We start from the raw sequence: 17,340 nt of genomic DNA on the forward strand, positions 1-17,340 counted from the left end.
GGGAGTTCAGAACATATAGATGGAGAGACAAGGGACTGTGGATAGAATGGGTGTGCACTGATATTTGTCTAAACCTCTTGCAATTGAGTGGAAGGTGTTGATATTGACATGGTTTGGATTGAAGGGAGATCAGGTTGATTAGGTGCCAAATCTTCAAATCTTAACCTTTTTTTCTACACTGTGTATTATACTATGCAGTTAAATGTTTTGAGGACCGCTGTTCTTGCCTTAATGATATGAGTTTGTGTCAGGTTAGTACATTGTGCTGTCACGGTTTGACCTTCACTGTTCACTCAAGTCTCACTGGATAAAATATGGAGTGTCACTGGGGTTCGATATAAATCACAGTCACATTTATAATTTGGTTTGAGTCTGCAGAGATGGAATGCTTGAATGTTAAAAAAAAAAAAGAAATGGTGAAAACATCTTGTATTTAAATACAAGAATGTACTTATGTGCTGGATGCATTTGTGTGCATCTGTATGTTTACAAGGCAAACATAAGACCAGCAATAACGTGTGACCTTTATGGGATGTGTACAGGTATATATGTTGACTTACTTGCCCTAATGTCACTTTAACTTGTTTGAAACCTCAGCATCGTTCTCTCTGGGTTGGGCGGCGTTTATGTGCATCAGCCCCAATGTCAAGGAGGAGGGTGCCATGAAGGAAGACACTGGTACACAAGACACGCCCTATACTGAGGTCAGTGACCGCCCTTCATCCTGAATAAAGCCTTAAACTTTTAAAGTTTTGCTCTAATGCATGCATGCAATGCATGATCATAAACATTGAAGACAAGATGGTGTCACGTGTTAGCGCCACGGCAGTAAATGCTCGCTCTCTAATGTGCTGCCTGATCTTGCTGCACTGTGTAGGACACCCTGGTGGAGCAGCTGGAGCTGTGTGTGGACTACCTGTGGAAATCGGAGAGATACGAGCTCATCGCTGACATCAACAAACCTGTCATCGCTGTCTTTGAAAAGAGACGGGATTTCAAGGTAGCTGTTAACCCTTCCATTCTTTGTGTGTGTGTGTGTGTGAGCATATTGAGCTGAGTTTAACCTCGCATGTGTTTGTGCGCGCCCACAGAGGCTGTCAGAGCTGTACTATGACATCCATCGCTCCTATCTGAAGGTGACCGAGGTGGTGAACTCGGAAAAGCGGCTCTTCGGTCGCTACTACCGAGTAGCTTTCTACGGACAGGTGAGGAACAATTATTGCAGTTACATGAACCCACCTACACACACACACACACACACACACACACACAGATACATTTGACACGCCTGTATGTATTGCACAATTCATATAACTTTCACCATCAAAATTACAGAGCAAATACAAAATATAACCTTATAGGCGGTATCAGTAAAATATGCTTTTGTTAGTAGTTTTTTTAATGTTTCAGCTTTGAGTGCAACAGATCCTTAGCCTTTCACCTCCCACCAAGTCTCAGTGGCAGAAAGCTCAAAACTTTGGCAAATAAAACAGAAACTGTCTGCATACGTAGATACCACTAGGGGTATGTGGGAAATATATATTTTTTTATTAATTTGGCTAAAAATGGTAAAAGCATATTTGATGTAACAGGTAAATTGTGTTTTTTTTATCTTTGAATCCCTGGATTTACCTTTGAAGAAGCACTGTGTGGTTTGGAGCTTGGTTTTTAAGAATCTCGATCCTTTAGTTCCCTATTTGTTAATGAGGGGGATAATATTTCTATGCTGAGATTTGACAGCTCTGAAATGAATAAAGGGTTTTAAAAGCTGATAATGAGAATATGAAATCTTCTCACTATTTGTAAAAAGAAGGAAAAAGATTCAGCATCATTCATGGGAAAATAAGGAGAGCAGATTTTTTTCAGTATCTATAATTTCTCTGTCTGCTCTTTTCTTCCTTTTTTTGATTATATTCTAAATCAAGATTGCGGTAAGTTTTGTATGTCTTTGATATTCCATCTTCCTCAGTGCTAACCACTTTTACCTCTCTACTCCTTCTGCCACTATTAACATCTGCTGCTCTTACCCCATTGAAGGGCTTGTGTCAAGCTTGCTGTGGTCCATTTTACTTCCCATAATCTCCAGTGATTAAGGTGTTTCCTCCCTAAACATTAAGAAGAGCTTGTGTCAAACAGCCTCAGAGGACAGGAAGATACTGTTTAATAAACCTCATTCACCTTTGACATTTGACTCCAATGCTGCTTTGAAAATGACCTTTGAACTCCCCCATCCAGAAACTTAACACTGACCCCCTGTTAGTGCTGAGTGGTTCTAACAAAATGACAAAATGTGTTATTGCCTGTGCGCACACAACCAATGACTCAGGAAACCACTAGGGGGCGACATAAAATCAGACTGGTGTACAGATATGTTGTGACATGCAAAAGCAACATCATCCAAATATTAAAACTGAATTGCACAAACACCCACTCGCACATGTCACAGGCTTTACTAATTAGTGTTGTGTGCATGTGTGTTCTGGCAGGGTTTCTTTGAGGAGGAGGAGAGCAAAGAGTTCATCTACAAAGAGCCGAAGCTGACGGGGCTGTCAGAAATCTCCCAGAGATTACTCAAACTCTACTCCGACAAGTTCGGAGCTGATAATGTCAAAATGATCCAGGACTCCAATAAGGTAACTGACAGAATTTGGTCTGTTAATAAAACTTTCAGGTGTAAGTGTATGTTTTGCCTGGCTGTTATTGGTGAATCGCTGGTTTGTGTCACGTAATATCACAAAAATGCTCACCGATGCTTTCTTAACACTCTTTGGAAACAGGTTAATCCTAAAGACCTGGATCCAAAGTTTGCCTACATCCAGGTAACGTACGTGGTGCCCTACTTTGACGAGAAAGAGCAACAGGACAAAAGGACAGATTTCGAGCGACATCACAACATCAACCGCTATGTGTTTGAGACGCCGTTCACCCTGTCAGGGAAGAAACATGGAGATGTGGAGGAGCAGTGCAAGAGACGCACCATACTGACCAGTTAGTATTTGTCTACCGCTCTGACTCCTGTGAACGAAAAAATAAAAACATAACATACTGTATACATGTCAGCACAGTTTTCATCCTCCTTACAGACTTGTGTGTATTTATTTTTCTTCTCTCCAGCGAGTTCCAGCTTCCCCTACCTTAAGAAGCGTATCCAGGTGGTGGAGCAGCAGAGCACAGAAATGAACCCAATAGAAGTAGCCATAGATGAGATGTCGCGTAAAGTCTCTGAGCTCAACCAGCTCTGCAACATGGAGGAGGTGGACATGATCCGGCTGCAGCTGAAGCTGCAGGGTAGCGTCAGCGTGAAGGTGGGGATGCTGCAGAGATACATATGTGCATGTTTGAATGAAGTTGCTTCGTTTTGTCTCACCTGATCGTCCCCCTCCAGGTCAATGCAGGGCCTATGGCTTATGCAAGGGCATTTTTAGAGGAGAAGAATGCCAAGAAATACCCAGACAACCAGGTCAAACTGCTGAAGGAGATCTTCAGGTAGGACTTTAAGTTTTGGTATTTTTATTCCTGGCTTTACACAGTATGGATATATTTAGTATGAAGGTTCAGAATTATGTTATTTTACACAACATAAACATAGCTTTATTTTAAATGAAGCTATATTGATATATGTCATGAAATGCACATGGGAAATGTTGTTCAACACATCCATAGTTCCCAAATTACAGTTACACAAGAGGTCTGGCCATTGCAACAGCATATCTTTTGAAACAAAACACAACATGTGAATAAAAATCAGCAAAAATCTAAATTCCAATAAGATGAATCCATATTAAAAAATATGACAAATTAAAGGAAAGAAAATCAACATTAGTCCACTGTTTAACACTATCATGGTATATATAGTTTTAGAGCTAAATCCATTTTATAAATGAATGAACAATAATCAACACCAACTAATTGTTACAGCTTAATATATTTTTTTCTATGTTTGACAGTTTTTGAAATAAAGATTCTTACTCATATGACTGAGAGTTAAGGCTAATAAAGATTATATTGCAGTAAGTCAAACTTCGTCAAATACATGTGATTAAAAAGGAAGGTAATATTGCCAAAACACAGGAAAACCTTCAAGTGCAGTCCCCAATTGATTTTGTGTTTTTTTTTTGTACCTTAGGATTTATAAATGTAACAATCTTCTTCATGTTCATCAGGCAAACTTGTTTTGTTTAATAAATGGCAAAAAAATCACTATAATCATTTTTGACGTGATTCACAGCATTAAGAATGAGAGCATTGCAATGAGACGAACTTCATTTGCTCCCTGCAGGCAGTTTGCAGAAGCCTGTGGTCAGGCTTTGGATGTGAATGAGCGTCTGATCAAGGAGGACCAGCTGGAGTACCAGGAGGAGATGAGAGCTCACTACAGAGACATGCTGACTGAGCTGTCTGGCATCATGAATGAACAGGTCTCCCTATGCAATGACCAATGAGTGTCCAGATGTAGTTTGTTACCACACTGTGGCTTTTATTATTTTTGCTGCCAGTTCAAGTTGCATGGCATAATAAGCACCATCTTTACCTATGCATTATTTTATGAGACATTTTTTGCATTTTCATGGGTTCCATCAGTTGCTGTTATGACTTCATCGTTTTCTCTCCTTCTTTTCCGAATCTTATCTCTCTCATTGCAGCTTCAAAAAAACGTTCTTGCATCCAGTACCGCCTCTCTCTCTAACAGCTCTCTGTCCACTCTTTCTAAGACTGGTACGTCATGTCATCAAATTCCCTCATGAAAGACATCTTCTCAGCTTGCTTCTTGTTTTCCCCACTTTATCATTCCACCCAGCCAAACAGAGCCAAACTGCTAGTCTTGATACTTTATCTCTCCTTTTGAATCTTCCTGTTCCAATGCAAGCTTCTTTTTTATTCTTGCTCTTATCTAGATTCCTCACACAAGGCAACCAGGAACGGAACGGCACAGCGCCTACTGAATTGCCAATAGACTCACAAGAAATTTTTTGTGCCAGGGAGGGCTTTTTTTTGAATGCCAGTTTGAGCCTGGAAGCGGCTCATTTGCTTGTTTTTGACTGTGGCTGTTTCCTGCCGCAGAGAGCAGCGGGCCAGTGGAACTGTGACTGATGGCGAGTGTAGAGAAAACAAGGGAAGAAGTGTGTAGACTGTGGTCGTGGTAGTCTGTAGTCCTGTCGTTGAACGTTGACTATCTGCAGTAGAGGCCAGGCTGCTGGACTGTTAGCTACTGTTTGTTTTATGGTTTTAGAGACTCGATCCATGTGTTGTATGGATTCCCCTGCCCTGCCAACTGATTCATCAGCTTACATACTGACAGACACACCCACAGACAAATACATACAGTGCATATGTTCATGCACACAAACACACAAACACATGCGCCTTCTCTCCACAACCCTGTCCCTTTAGAGAACAGTGACCTTACTGAGCTTGGGGTGCGTTCAGCTGTACATGTAATATATAGCTTTCTGGTGCATTTTGAAGACATTTTTTACATTCCTTCTGTGGAGTAGCATTGTACTTCAGACTATCTAAAGACGATTAATGTGAAAAACAAAAATATTTGAATACAGGTCTCCATTTACCAAGCATATGAGGAGTTGAACGCACCTCTAGTTCCTGTTTGAATGTAGAGCAGCTCCACATTGCTACTTTTTATCCTTGCTAACATCCTGGAAATATCAGCTTCCCAATTTTCAAATCAAAACAAACAAAAAAAAAATTATGTTTTGTAACATTTTTATGATTGAAATTGCATTGTTACTGTTATTATTTCCTGTACTGTTTTGAAATTGTAAATAAGAAATATTAATATTTAAAATGTTTGAAATGTTTCTTTTTATAAATATATACAATATATAAATATTTGTTTAGCTGAATTAAAAAAAAAAGAACAAAAACTAAAGTTTTATGTATAACATTTAAATAAAATTTTGTTTATGTCCAAATTTCATTATTATACTTCAGTCATTTTCCTCAGCATGTCTTCATCCGCTGTCCTGATGTCAGTGTCGCTACAATCGTATGTCTTCTATTGTCTCACAGGACATTGCATCTTACCGTCAGATCACTCGTCTTCTCACTGTAGTACCTGTCACTCATTATGTTAATCATATCAGCCCAGGTTTCCAATCATGCTGAATGGAGTAAAATACCTTTCTGAAATGAAACTGTGCCTTGGCTGCAGCTGTGCACAGCAGCTCGCTCATATCCTGTCCATTGACAGCAGCTAATTATAGATAATCGTGAGATCCCTCACCTTCACAGATATAAATGTGTGAAATAAAAATGTGTAATGAGCGAACCCAGCCTGAACACGAAGAAGAAAAATCACTTCATACCATGGTCCAGGCTGAAGAAGACAATGGACAACGGCTGTTTAGATCCATCATCACCTAATACCAGCTATATTTTAACGCATACAGCAGTATAGACATTAACAGTGAGACAACAATAGATTAATAATAATACAGTAAATTTTCATCTATCTCATTTGTGATTGTGATCTGTATTGTCTGCTTTTTCTTCAAAGAGTAAATGACCCTAGAGTAACTTAATATATGCAGTGGCACTTAGCTTTAAAAGGGCCAGTGCAAAAGATGAAAAGGCTCTAGTGCATCAAAGCAAACAGGAAAAAAAAAAGAGGTCAGGGTTGTTTTTTGACCAGAAGAAAAGGCATTTGGCTTTAGGTCAACCTGTCATGTCATCTCCCTGCACCATCAGTGTCACAAGGCCAGTGCAGCTATGCTTATACCTTGAAATTTGCACAATATTTCACTGTTTAGACAAAAGTGTCCTAAAGTTGTGGATAGCTAAAAAAATATTTTTCTTTGTATATTAAACATATTCTAGTGAGAGTTTGAGCATATGTTTAAATCATACAGGCAGGGTTACTGTTGTTGTACAGTAATCCTGCCTGAAATGGATGGAAAGACTCCAAAAGCCCAATCCTTTGTTTTGGATCATTGATTTCCTCCTCATTCTCAGAGGGGTCACTGCACACAGTCAGCAGCCAAATGAATCACAATCTGAGCAGTGTGTTTTGATCTGATGGAGCCCAGAGGCTCTCACCACCACTGCTGTGTGCCTGTCTGTTGCTTGGGCTCTCTGTTTCAGACGGCCTCCATCGTGTTTACCCTGGAGCTCTGTTTTCCTTTGTGCTTTGCATCTTCAGTATATTTTACCACAACCATAACTGATGCCCCAACCAGACCGTTTTACTAGTGTGCTGGCAGCTAGGGTGCCATTTGGAAAGAAAAGAAAAAGATTTTGTTTTAATTGACAACAGTTGGAATTGGGAGACTTTTTCAAATCGTCTGTGCTTTTTTTTTTCATTCACTTAATTAACTGTTTTGCTAAATGTTGCATATCTTCCCTGCGGTACACTAATATGAAATTTTAATATGCCATATTTTAGGTCAGATGTTTTCTCGGGAAACTAGCCATGTTTTGAAGCTCCCTTCGTTCAGTATTCTGTGTGCATCTAGCCCATATCTGAAATGATTTTTGGTGTAGTCTGTTGTGTTAAACTTATATCAGCAGTGTTAATATTCATGGTCTGTTTGCTTTTGTGAAAATGAAGTACTGCAGACAGAAGCTTCATGATAAAAGAAGGGACTGAAGGGTATGAAAATGTACGATTGGAGTTTTATTGAAAGTGAAATGACATGAAAATGTAGCATGTGCTCTGACATGGGATCTGCTGTCAGATTTTTTTTTTTTTTTTTTTTTCAATAGCTGGGTATAATTACTGACCATGCAGAGAGGGAGCAGCAGAGTGGTTGTTTATTTATTGATGCTAAGCCTGGTGTTGGGGCACAGCACATAAACAGAGGTTAAGTGGCCCTGAACATACGGCTGGTGGTAAAAGACAGCATGCCGTCACTTATCTGTTTTTATCTCTGCCTGACAAGACAGCGGACACATTTATGTCTGTCTCCTCACTCTCCCTCTGTGGTTGCACACCTGACGTGCAGCGGATTGAGTCCCGTTGACCTCCTGAAGCACCTTTTCTTCACAAGCTCCTTTCCTACCAGCCAATCGGTATTTCTCTACTCCTAAAGTCTCATCTGTCTCGCCTCCCTCCCTCCCTCCCTCTCTGTAGCGTATTTTGTGAACCAGAAAGCAGGGGCCGATTGGGTTTCTCTCCCAATTCTCTCCTCCTCCGCTTATGTGCGCCTGTCTCCCTCCCACTGGCCTAGACTCTGGTAGGGTCAGGTTGCTCTGAACCAGCACCATTCAGTGCAGGTCACAGACGACAAACGCTGGTTATGCTGCAGGCTCGGTGTCTCATATTGACCTGGTAGATATTGGCTCTTCCTGACAATACTTCATATTTTATTATATCATTTGGAAGTGTGTTGGCAGTGTTATACCTCACTCTATGTTGGAGTCAGACCAGCTAAGCTACAGGTGTGCTCAGAGACTGTCTGGTCTATTCATTATGGGTCACAACCTGTGGCCACATGAGCTCTTTTGCAGCACCTGACCAAACAATCCCGGCTGTGGAAGCCCCATTGAGTGTAATTATCTGTAATTTTCTCCTTTGTGAGCAGCCCGCCTCTATTTGATGTCTTTTGCAGTGATTCCCTCTCTTATCATTTATCAAACGCCTGTTTTGTTTTCATGTTTTTTTTCCCCCCAAGACTGCTTGTCATCATTGGGTTACCCCCCGACCTCTGCCTTTATTAAACAACATGCATATTCATGAGACGGAGGGCCACTTATTTAGTGGCTTAAATTAGAGGCCCACCAATCCACATGTCTGTCTGGGTGAAATGAATAAAATCTCACTGCTAATGGGGTACTACATGTAAATGTGTACATTTAAGACATAAATCCAATCTATACTTGTACAATGAATCAACTAATTTTTATGTTTGATCTTCTGCATCGCTGTGACTGAAAGGCGGCCTTTTCTCAGTTTCCATCCTACATTTTTCTGACAGACTGGATTAATATTTTATAAGGAGGATATTGTAATCCCACCAGAAACATGGGCATTACAAGAGGATGAGTGTGGGGTGCCAAAAAAAAAAAAAGAAAAGAAAAATCAGATCTCCCCTATCTATTCTTAGTCTGAAACATGAAGTTGCTGAACCTGCTGTAGGACCAACAAGCTGTCAGAACTTCATAGCTTTTTCAGAGTTCCTGCAGGTTTACTGTAGGTCTCCTGCCATTCAAGCTCTTATGCAGTGCACATTTCATTTCCGACCCCTGCTTAGTTTTCCTGAAACTGGACGCCGGGGCTGATTAATAAAACATCCATTGTGTGCTGCTGGCTGATCACCGGAGCCTTTTCAGCTGTATAAGTGGTGAAAGGCGACATAATCTGGACTGAGATTGAGAAGAGACACAGACAACAGAGAGAGGCACACAGCAGGAGGACCACAAAAAGCCTTTGGGAGCAGCATGTTAAAACCCCAGCAGCACGGTGAGCCAGTGCTGCGCGACTCCCCGCCTGTTTTCGGGAAGCCGTGGTACTGGCAACGCAGCAGCAGCACCATGGAGAGCACCCGCAGCCTGGCGCAGGTCATCATGGAGATGCGCGATGAAATCAAGAAGCTGGAGGCGGAGAACCGCGAGCTGCGAGGGGACTACCCTCAGCGGACATTGGGGACCGTGTTAGGGGAAGCCAGCTCGGTGTCTTCAGCAGCAGAGCAGCGGGCAGGGATGGAGGAAAACCCCTATGTCAACCTGCGACGAAATGTGTCTGCACCTGTCCTGGAGGGACAATACAAGGGTAAGAGCTGAGGGCCTGTTTCAGCACAAATGGTTGTACAAGTACCATTTCATTACCACAACTACACTATGGACATAAAAAATGATGGCACCTGAGAAAATTATTAAAAAAAAATATATATATCTCCAGAAATGTAATACTTAATAATTTAAGTTGGAGTTTTACAAGAGACAGTTAAACAGGGAAATGGTCTAAATCTAAGCAGCAAGAGCAGAGATATCATTTTAGTTCTCAGTATGGATCAAACTCCAAAACACTGGATGCCATAATGCAACTCACTAGCCTCTTACTGAGACATGTTTATAGAAATGCATTTAGCATACTATTTATAGAAACAGCAACACAACACAATGTGAGGAATATAAAGACACCATAAGATTTAAATGAGACACCAGAAAATGTCAAAAACAAATCCATTCCACTGCATCATGTTCTTGTTCTTTCACAGAGAACAATATCATGACTGTCCGGAGGTACTCTATAAGCTCCAACCTGTCTGGGGTGACTATGAGAGAGGGAAGGACAGACAGGTCGAGACAGAGTGACTCTGGATGGGGAAGACTGCAAGAAGAAATCCAGCATGGGAATGGTATCTTTGGTAACCCAGCTAGAGGAGACGTGGGAAAAGTTACCAACAGGCACTCCCTGCAGGAATACGTCCACAAAAACAGGTAGAGAGAGGCACTTAAAGTCCCAGAAATCTTGATTAAAGTTGGGTTTCAGATAAAACAGAGGTTTTGAAGGTTCCTCCATTAATGGCTAGTTTTAATGTATTACATAGGCCTTATTCACCTTTTCCTAAATTGCAGACTTGTATCCATATAACCCTTGTTAATTCTTTGACTTTTTAGGGCCAAGGTAAAAACTGTCACCTTCCTGCTACCTGTGGATGACATTTACACCAACCGTCCAGTTCTGACCAAACACCAGGAGGAGCCGAAAATCACTGAGCTGGCCTCCATAACTGAGACAGATTCTTAAAAGAACTTCTAAACACTTTTGGATGTGGCCATGGCACAAAATGCAGACACGACATGAACTGAGCCTTTGTGGCCAGAACCAGGTTAAGCCTCTTCATCTAGGTCAGTGTAGACTGGGCTCTCAGTGAGTCAGCCAGCAGACCGATTTTTATCACACCTAACCACACAAACAGAGGACTCTGGTTACAGGGGTTGTTTTCATCTGGCCATGGCGATCCAGGCCTGGCCAACAGTGATGAGACACGGGGCCCTCTGCGGCGAGGATCAGATGTCTGGACTCCTCTTCCTGACCTGTGGTGTCATTTTGGAGTGAGACATACACTTGCAGGTGACAGCGCTTTTTACAGACAGTTGTGGTCACCTGACTCAGGCCTCGTGAGCAACATAGGACTCATTATTTATTCATCTTTTGTTTCTTTTCACTATGTAAAATTGAAATGGGTAGTCGAGGGGCCATGTGTGTGTTTAGACATGTGACCTGTTTCATGTCAGTGTTCATAAAGAGTGTATTTTCTTTTTAGTCTAAATCACACACTATAGACTCTGCTTTCATGTTTGGAAGGCTCCTTGTAAGTAAACCAGTGTGTGGCATATTTATATGAAACGTAGGCACCTTTAACAGTCGTTGTAAGCTATTACCTGTGACATATGCAGTGTTATGTATCTGACAGGTTTTGAGAAGCTCATTTAGTGTTACAATTATGTTTCACTCTAGTGGATCAGTTTAAAATTTCTAAATGATACAGTAATATATAAGTAATGTAGGTATTTATAAGGCTGGATATACAGTTCCATTTAATTTTGTGAGAATTAGCTGAAACTCAGGTGCCTGCACACTTAGGTATTAGCCAAAATGTTTTCTGCATTATAAAAGCATAATCATACAACAAATGAACTTCACTTTGAACCAATTTTTACTTTGAGTGCAAACCACTTAACCTGTTGTTGGATGAACTGCAGATTTTTTGCTGGATGGAATGCACCTGATAAAAGATGGTGAGCACGGCGATCCCTCACTATATTACATTACATTATTTACACTACATTACAGCCACTTAGCTAAATATTTTTACCTTCTGTGCTAATAGGATTTATTAGGAGTCAGTCACTGACGGGGCAAATACATTTATTATTTAGCACATATTCTGCATGAGCTACAAGCAAAACATATACTGTTAACTTAAACTTTAACATAATTTTTGATCTGCTGCATCCAAAGTATTACACATTTACTAAAGGGAAACAATGAGAAAGCAGAAAATCTAGCATGCTGATGTAACACATAGTGAGAGTGATATTAGCCACAAAAAAGCTTCTCAACGAGTGGTGTTCAATAACAATTGCACGAGTTAAACATGCTGCACCATTCAGCAAGTAATTACCAACTCACAGGACCACACAGAACCTGGTTCGGGTGCGTTTGCTTCCATTGTTGTTTCCCTCAGCAGCGTTAATCAAGTGCTGTTCACTGTCCGGACCATCCGCATTTTTCTCTGTGTATTTCACTCCTGCTTGTCCAAATTCATCTGTGTCTTTTAACTGATCGAGCGCTCCATCGTCTGATTGATCATCAGTGTACAGGCTTCCGTAGCGCTCTGAGTCCCGGGGCTTGATGGCTGTGCAGGTCTGGGGTTCAGACACGTGTGTTGACGGCGGCGGTTCACTCAGGTTGTCTCCATATTCCATAGGGATCAAGCAAAGGTCATCCCTGCGCTGCTGCTGAAAAGCTACGACAGAGGGAAAGAGTGACTGAGAAACATTGATATATAAAGAATCCAGGACAAAAAAAACCTCACAAAAAATTCAATGAAAAGTCCTTGTTCCCGTGTTTAAAGGACGCAGTGTAATACAGAAGATGTAGAATTAGAATTAATAGAATTCGTCAGATAGCAAACACACCTGGTCTGTGGAGATCAGGCTGGCTCATCTGGCTGTCCTGCTGTCCAGCGGCAGCCTCTACGTCTGAGAGACCCATAATCTGCTGCTCGCTGACTCCGAAGTTTCTTTCAAGAAAGTAAGTGATCATCCTGCCCTTCCCCTTCACCTCGATCTCTCCTCGCTTCTGGATAACAAAGCTTTTTTTCTTCAAAGCCCTGAGAAACATGGATAGAGGATGTCAAAATAAAACCGTTAATAAGGAAGGAGACATTGCCATGTCTCACGTCAAAACGTCTATGAATGCATTTGTTTTCATGCTTGAATGCACGTATCCTCACTGGTAGACAGTTGGGCTCAAATGGATCTTGTCGGGGAGGCCGTGACTCTCCATGCGAGAGGCAGTGTTGACAGTGTCGCCAAACAGACAGTAGCGAGGCATCTTCTCCCCAACTACACCTGCCAGTACGGGACCACTGTGGAGGCCCACACGGATCTAACACGAACAGATGTAAGAACAGCACTAAAGATTGTCATGCAAGAAAAACTTTTTTTTCCCTCAGCTCGTTAGAAAAATAGCAACACATGTATTTAAGAAATGGAAATGGAGCACAAGCATTCTTGCAACCTGAATGGGTCCTCCAGTCACAGGGTTGATAACCTCCCTCGCAGCCAAAATCATACCCAGGGCAAAGTTGGCCACCCTCTCAGCGTGGCTGGAGACCGGTATGGGAACCCCACCTACCACCATATAGGCATCGCCTATAGTTTCAACCTGTGAAAATAATTATTCACAAAGTAGGACTAGAAAAACAAATTGTGACTGAAGTAATTCCCTCCAGTGCTCAGGTAAAAAACTAACTTACAAATGATCATTCCTGTATTTGTGTCAGAAGATTAAATCTGTCGTGTGTACCTTGTAAACATTGTGCACAGTTGTGAGTCGGTCAAATCGGAGGTACATGGAGTTAAGCATAAGGACGATTTGGATAGGTTCACACATGGAGCAGATATTAGTGAAGGTCACCACATCACTGAACAGTATGGTGCACTCTTTAAATTCACCTGTAGGATGCACAAACACACAGCAGTCGTATTACATACAGTTACAGACACACACACTCTGATCACTCAACATTTCTAGCATTTGCATTTCATTAACCTGCTTCCACTGTCTTGCCCTCTTTCAGCTGGTTGGCTACATGCTTGGGCAGCATGGCGTACAGCAGGTTCTCCGTCTTTCTCCTCTCCTCCTCCAGGTGCTGAGACAGGAGGCGGAGCTCCTCTTTCTTCCTCTCCAGCTGATTGGACAGCTCGATTTCCGCCAGCCGCTGCTGATTGAGCAGGATGAGGTCGCGGGTGACGTCATGCGGCGCGATGTCAGATATGTGCATGTCTCTCTCCTCTAATTCCTGAAGGCTTCTCAGCAGAGGAGAGGCTTGATAGAGCATACAGTCCAGGGAGGGCATCCAGATCATCTGACCTGGAGACAAAAAAGAAAAATGATAAAAAGGCTTATTTATAAGTTGCTGGTGACAAACAAATAGCAAATGCTAGATTTTTTTTTTGTCCATTTGTCTTTTACCTCTGAGCTGCAGCATAGGTCTGTCGTCCCATGCTTCAGGCATCATGTCCCTGCGTGTCTGCAGGACAAAGTGGCTGTTGATGAACTTCCTGATGCTGGAGATGGTGAAGGTTACCTCAGGATGCACAATGCTGAAGTACTGGTCCAGATGGATGCTCATGGTCTGGAGCCCAGGGACAATCCTCTGGAGGTTCACCCCTGCCTGGTGCACCACCAGCTGCCTCACACACAGGATAACTCCAGTTAAGTTAATATGATCCAATTACTCATAAATCCCTGCTAATATTTACAGTCAATAGCTGTATTTGTGGGGGGTTTTTTTACCTGTTCATTGAAGACTATATGGAAAGGAAAAGCATGGCAGAAAGTCTTCAGATCAATGTTAAGGGTCATAGGATACACTGGTTCAAAGCCCCTCAATAGTTTGCCTGTACGGTTAGAAAAAAGTGGATTAAAGATTTCTAAGTATATGCAAATAAAGAAACACATATACAGGTACTATGTGAATCCTGTTGCCTGTCATGGGCACAAAGCATGAAACGTTCTACTAATGATACCGGGTCAATCTGTACGTATGTTTCTGAATGTGTGTACCTTTCCCAAGGCGAACCAGCCCCCTAATCATCTCCCAGTGACTCTTGTGCATGGAGAGACAGATACTGGATCTTTTATGATGAAGAGGCTGAGGACACAGAGAGGGAGGAGTTAGAATTTCACTATGATCAGTCATGTTTTTTCTGTTCTGGCTTGTTTTGTCCAATCTTATCCTCTACAGTTAACATGCACAGCTTGTAACACCGATCATTAATTTAACCTCTTTAATCCAGATCATGGCATTATGTCGGCTGGCCAAAGGCTGGAGGGATTGGGTCCATGGAAAAGGTCCAGTCTTACTGCTGCCCGCACTGGACCGAGCAGCAACAGCTGGCCACTGTGTAACCAGGAAAACCACATGCTCCTTCTTCCCAGTTCTCTCCAGCTCCTCTAGCTGGTTGACAATTTCCATTGTTATGTTGCTGTTGAAAAAATCTTTAGCAACAGCTCCAATAATTCCTGTAAAACAGAGTGATATCACTTGGTCTGCACAAAAATAGTAATAAAATGGTGTCAAGATTATGAGAATAATGCAAAGGACAGAGATGAAAGTGGCATTTACTCCAGGGGATGTGATTTTATTTACCAGGAACAATGTGACATAGTCCTCTACGGTCTGAATAATAGTGGAGAAGCATGGTGCCGTCAGGGTTCCTCTCCACCCGAAACGATGGTGCATTCATCTCCTGCAAGAGCAAGAATCAAACAGTGAATCATAAATCAATGTTTTCTCCTCATGGCCACACAACGGACATAAAACGAGAAAAATTAGATACAAAAGAGGGAATGAGCAGGCCTGGGAGCAGGCACCTTGTAGGAGAGGGCGAGGTAGCTATGAAGTGCATCCAGATTCTCAGTGAATTCAAACAAATTTCCTCCTAAAGTCCGCAGCATGTGATCATAGCCAGAGCGTTTGCAAAACTCAAAGAAATATTCTCCAAACTGCCTCAAGACAACCTCTGGCTTTGCTCCTGTCAAAAAACAAAAAACAAAAACAGCAAAGTAGGTATATGTGCAATAAAAATTATGCACTGTTTTTTTTTAGTCAAAATTTAAACTGGTTGTAAACTACATTTTGAAACGAAACATGCATAGTAACAATTTACCTAAAAGCTTGCAGGCTTCTGCTACTAACTGCATGGTGATCTCATCTTTATAGACTTCATATGTGAGGAAGGTGTCCTGGACTCCAGCTCCATCCCTGTCCATGATGGTGATGATTTGGGGAAGAATTTAAAGCGGATAAACACAATACATAACAATATCTTTTTTTCTTTCTTTTACCTGAGCTTGAGCCAAGTCTCCTCGCCAAACTTCTCAACTACCAGCGATTTCAAACAGTTGTTAATGAATCCATACTGTCGAGAGTACAGGGAGTGCTGTTTAATCCTGGTCAAAAAAGTCAAGCAATTTACAAATGCAACGAAAACAAAACTCTGCCAAAGCAGCCTACCATATCTCTGTCAAGTTTAAAGAACAGCTTGTCCGCCAGCCACGTTTTCCCTCAGGGTGCCAATCTTCGTCACGTCGCTCTATCCACAACACAAGCGCCACGTCCAGCCATAAACCCTGGGTGATGATGTCCCCGCTGACTGTGGGAAAATCCCGTGTATTAGGCTACAGGTTGCTGTACGGAGACTGTCTGTAGGACACAGCAGGAGACAGAGACAGACGCACCGGAGACCGAGACCTCGTCCAGAAGGAGCTTCCAGTCCACCCTCGTACTGCAGCCGCTCCTGGGTGGGAGACGGGCAGTTTCTCATGAGGCTACGATATTCTGTATGGAGACTTCAGAAATAATCTATTATTGAAGTATCATATAGGCCTACAATAAGTAGCAAAGATACCTTTTTTGAACATCCTTATAAATCCTTTACCCAACTAACAATTTTCGGAACTACATACTTTACGCAAACGTTCGCGGAACGTTTAGAAAACTTTCAGTTGGAGCGTTCGAGGAACGTAAAATACGTAAAGAAGTAAAAAACAAATAAAACAAAAAAAAAAATCACAATTAAGGTGTTGATTTATTCTCGACGTGAAGTAACATAACATGAAGCTTAAAAGTTGCCGGTAGCAGCCGGTAGCCTTTGAGCTGAGACAGCATTTTTGAACTATTTGTGCCATCCTGCGAAGTGTTCAAATAACTGATAAGCGCTGATATAGAACTACTTTTGAATACACCAGGCCTTCAACCTGTAGCATGGAAGTTAATGATATGTTAGCTTTGTGAAGAGATGGGGCCTCTCTTGTTGTCTCCAGTATAAAAAATATTTCGATTTGAAATGTTCACGGTTAGTGAAAGTATGTGGAGGAGCTTTTGGAGACAGTGCATATTATGGGATGTGTCCTGAGTGAACACCTCAATACTTCAACAAGGCTTCATCAACACATGATGAAGCCTTGACAGCCTTCACAGTCTCCAGATCAGTTCTCTTATGGTTGACTAATGTATTTAAACATTACATCCCTGATTAGTAGTAATTGATCAAATATGTCATATTACCAGATAATAAACAATAAAAGTCACAGGAATCACCTTAAACAGTGAACTGTTTCTTTTACATTTGATTTTATTCGAT

At 41.7% G+C, this 17,340-nt stretch overlaps 3 protein-coding genes across 12 annotated transcripts in view; 2 read left to right on the forward strand and 1 right to left on the reverse strand.

Moving 5' to 3' along the window:
- Positions 1 to 5,941, forward strand: part of dock10 (dedicator of cytokinesis 10) — a 64,421-nt gene extending 58,480 nt beyond the window's left edge. For 5 of the 8 annotated variants that reach the window (XM_056373746.1, XM_056373744.1, XM_056373749.1 and 2 more), the window contains 10 exons: positions 598 to 704; positions 878 to 1,000; positions 1,092 to 1,205; positions 2,487 to 2,633; positions 2,778 to 2,988; positions 3,115 to 3,305; positions 3,386 to 3,486; positions 4,280 to 4,418; positions 4,644 to 4,716; positions 4,896 to 5,940. In XM_056373746.1, coding sequence (XP_056229721.1) covers positions 598 to 704; positions 878 to 1,000; positions 1,092 to 1,205; positions 2,487 to 2,633; positions 2,778 to 2,988; positions 3,115 to 3,305; positions 3,386 to 3,486; positions 4,280 to 4,418; positions 4,644 to 4,716; positions 4,896 to 4,954 — 1,265 coding nt within the window. In that variant the 3' untranslated portion in view covers positions 4,955 to 5,940. Of the gene's footprint in view, positions 1 to 597; positions 705 to 877; positions 1,001 to 1,091; positions 1,206 to 2,486; positions 2,634 to 2,777; positions 2,989 to 3,114; positions 3,306 to 3,385; positions 3,487 to 4,279; positions 4,419 to 4,643; positions 4,717 to 4,895 lie in introns of all 8 variants that reach the window. The other 3 variants (XM_056373748.1, XM_056373751.1, XM_056373750.1) reach the window with 2 other exon arrangements.
- A 2,159-nt stretch (positions 5,942 to 8,100) lies between these two features.
- Positions 8,101 to 11,696, forward strand: LOC130167723 (uncharacterized). Its single transcript, XM_056374203.1, has 3 exons — positions 8,101 to 9,724; positions 10,173 to 10,395; positions 10,576 to 11,696. Exons 1-3 carry the CDS (start codon positions 9,394 to 9,396, stop codon positions 10,703 to 10,705), a joined length of 684 nt encoding a protein of 227 aa, XP_056230178.1. The 5' UTR covers positions 8,101 to 9,393; the 3' UTR covers positions 10,706 to 11,696.
- A 117-nt stretch (positions 11,697 to 11,813) lies between these two features.
- Positions 11,814 to 17,285, reverse strand: gucy1b2 (guanylate cyclase 1, soluble, beta 2). 3 transcript variants are annotated; one of them, XM_056374196.1, is made up of 15 exons: positions 16,212 to 17,285; positions 16,043 to 16,116; positions 15,865 to 15,959; positions 15,569 to 15,729; positions 15,345 to 15,444; positions 14,979 to 15,217; positions 14,759 to 14,846; positions 14,489 to 14,592; positions 14,165 to 14,381; positions 13,742 to 14,062; positions 13,496 to 13,644; positions 13,208 to 13,354; positions 12,921 to 13,075; positions 12,604 to 12,797; positions 11,814 to 12,431 (listed from the first exon to the last, which is right to left on the reverse strand). In XM_056374196.1, the coding sequence occupies exons 1-15, from the start codon at positions 16,212 to 16,214 to the stop codon at positions 12,091 to 12,093; spliced, it is 2,388 nt and encodes a 795-aa protein (XP_056230171.1). In that variant the 5' UTR covers positions 16,215 to 17,285; the 3' UTR covers positions 11,814 to 12,090. The 3 variants fall into 3 exon arrangements, with proteins under 3 accessions (XP_056230171.1, XP_056230172.1, XP_056230173.1); XM_056374197.1 differs by lacking the exon at positions 16,043 to 16,116; XM_056374198.1 differs by lacking the exons at positions 15,569 to 15,729; positions 15,865 to 15,959; positions 16,043 to 16,116.
- Positions 17,286 to 17,340: the final 55 nt, after the last annotated feature.

This window comes from Seriola aureovittata, chromosome 4 (genome assembly GCF_021018895.1).
Source record: "Seriola aureovittata isolate HTS-2021-v1 ecotype China chromosome 4, ASM2101889v1, whole genome shotgun sequence".
NCBI lineage: Eukaryota > Metazoa > Chordata > Actinopteri > Carangiformes > Carangidae > Seriola > Seriola aureovittata.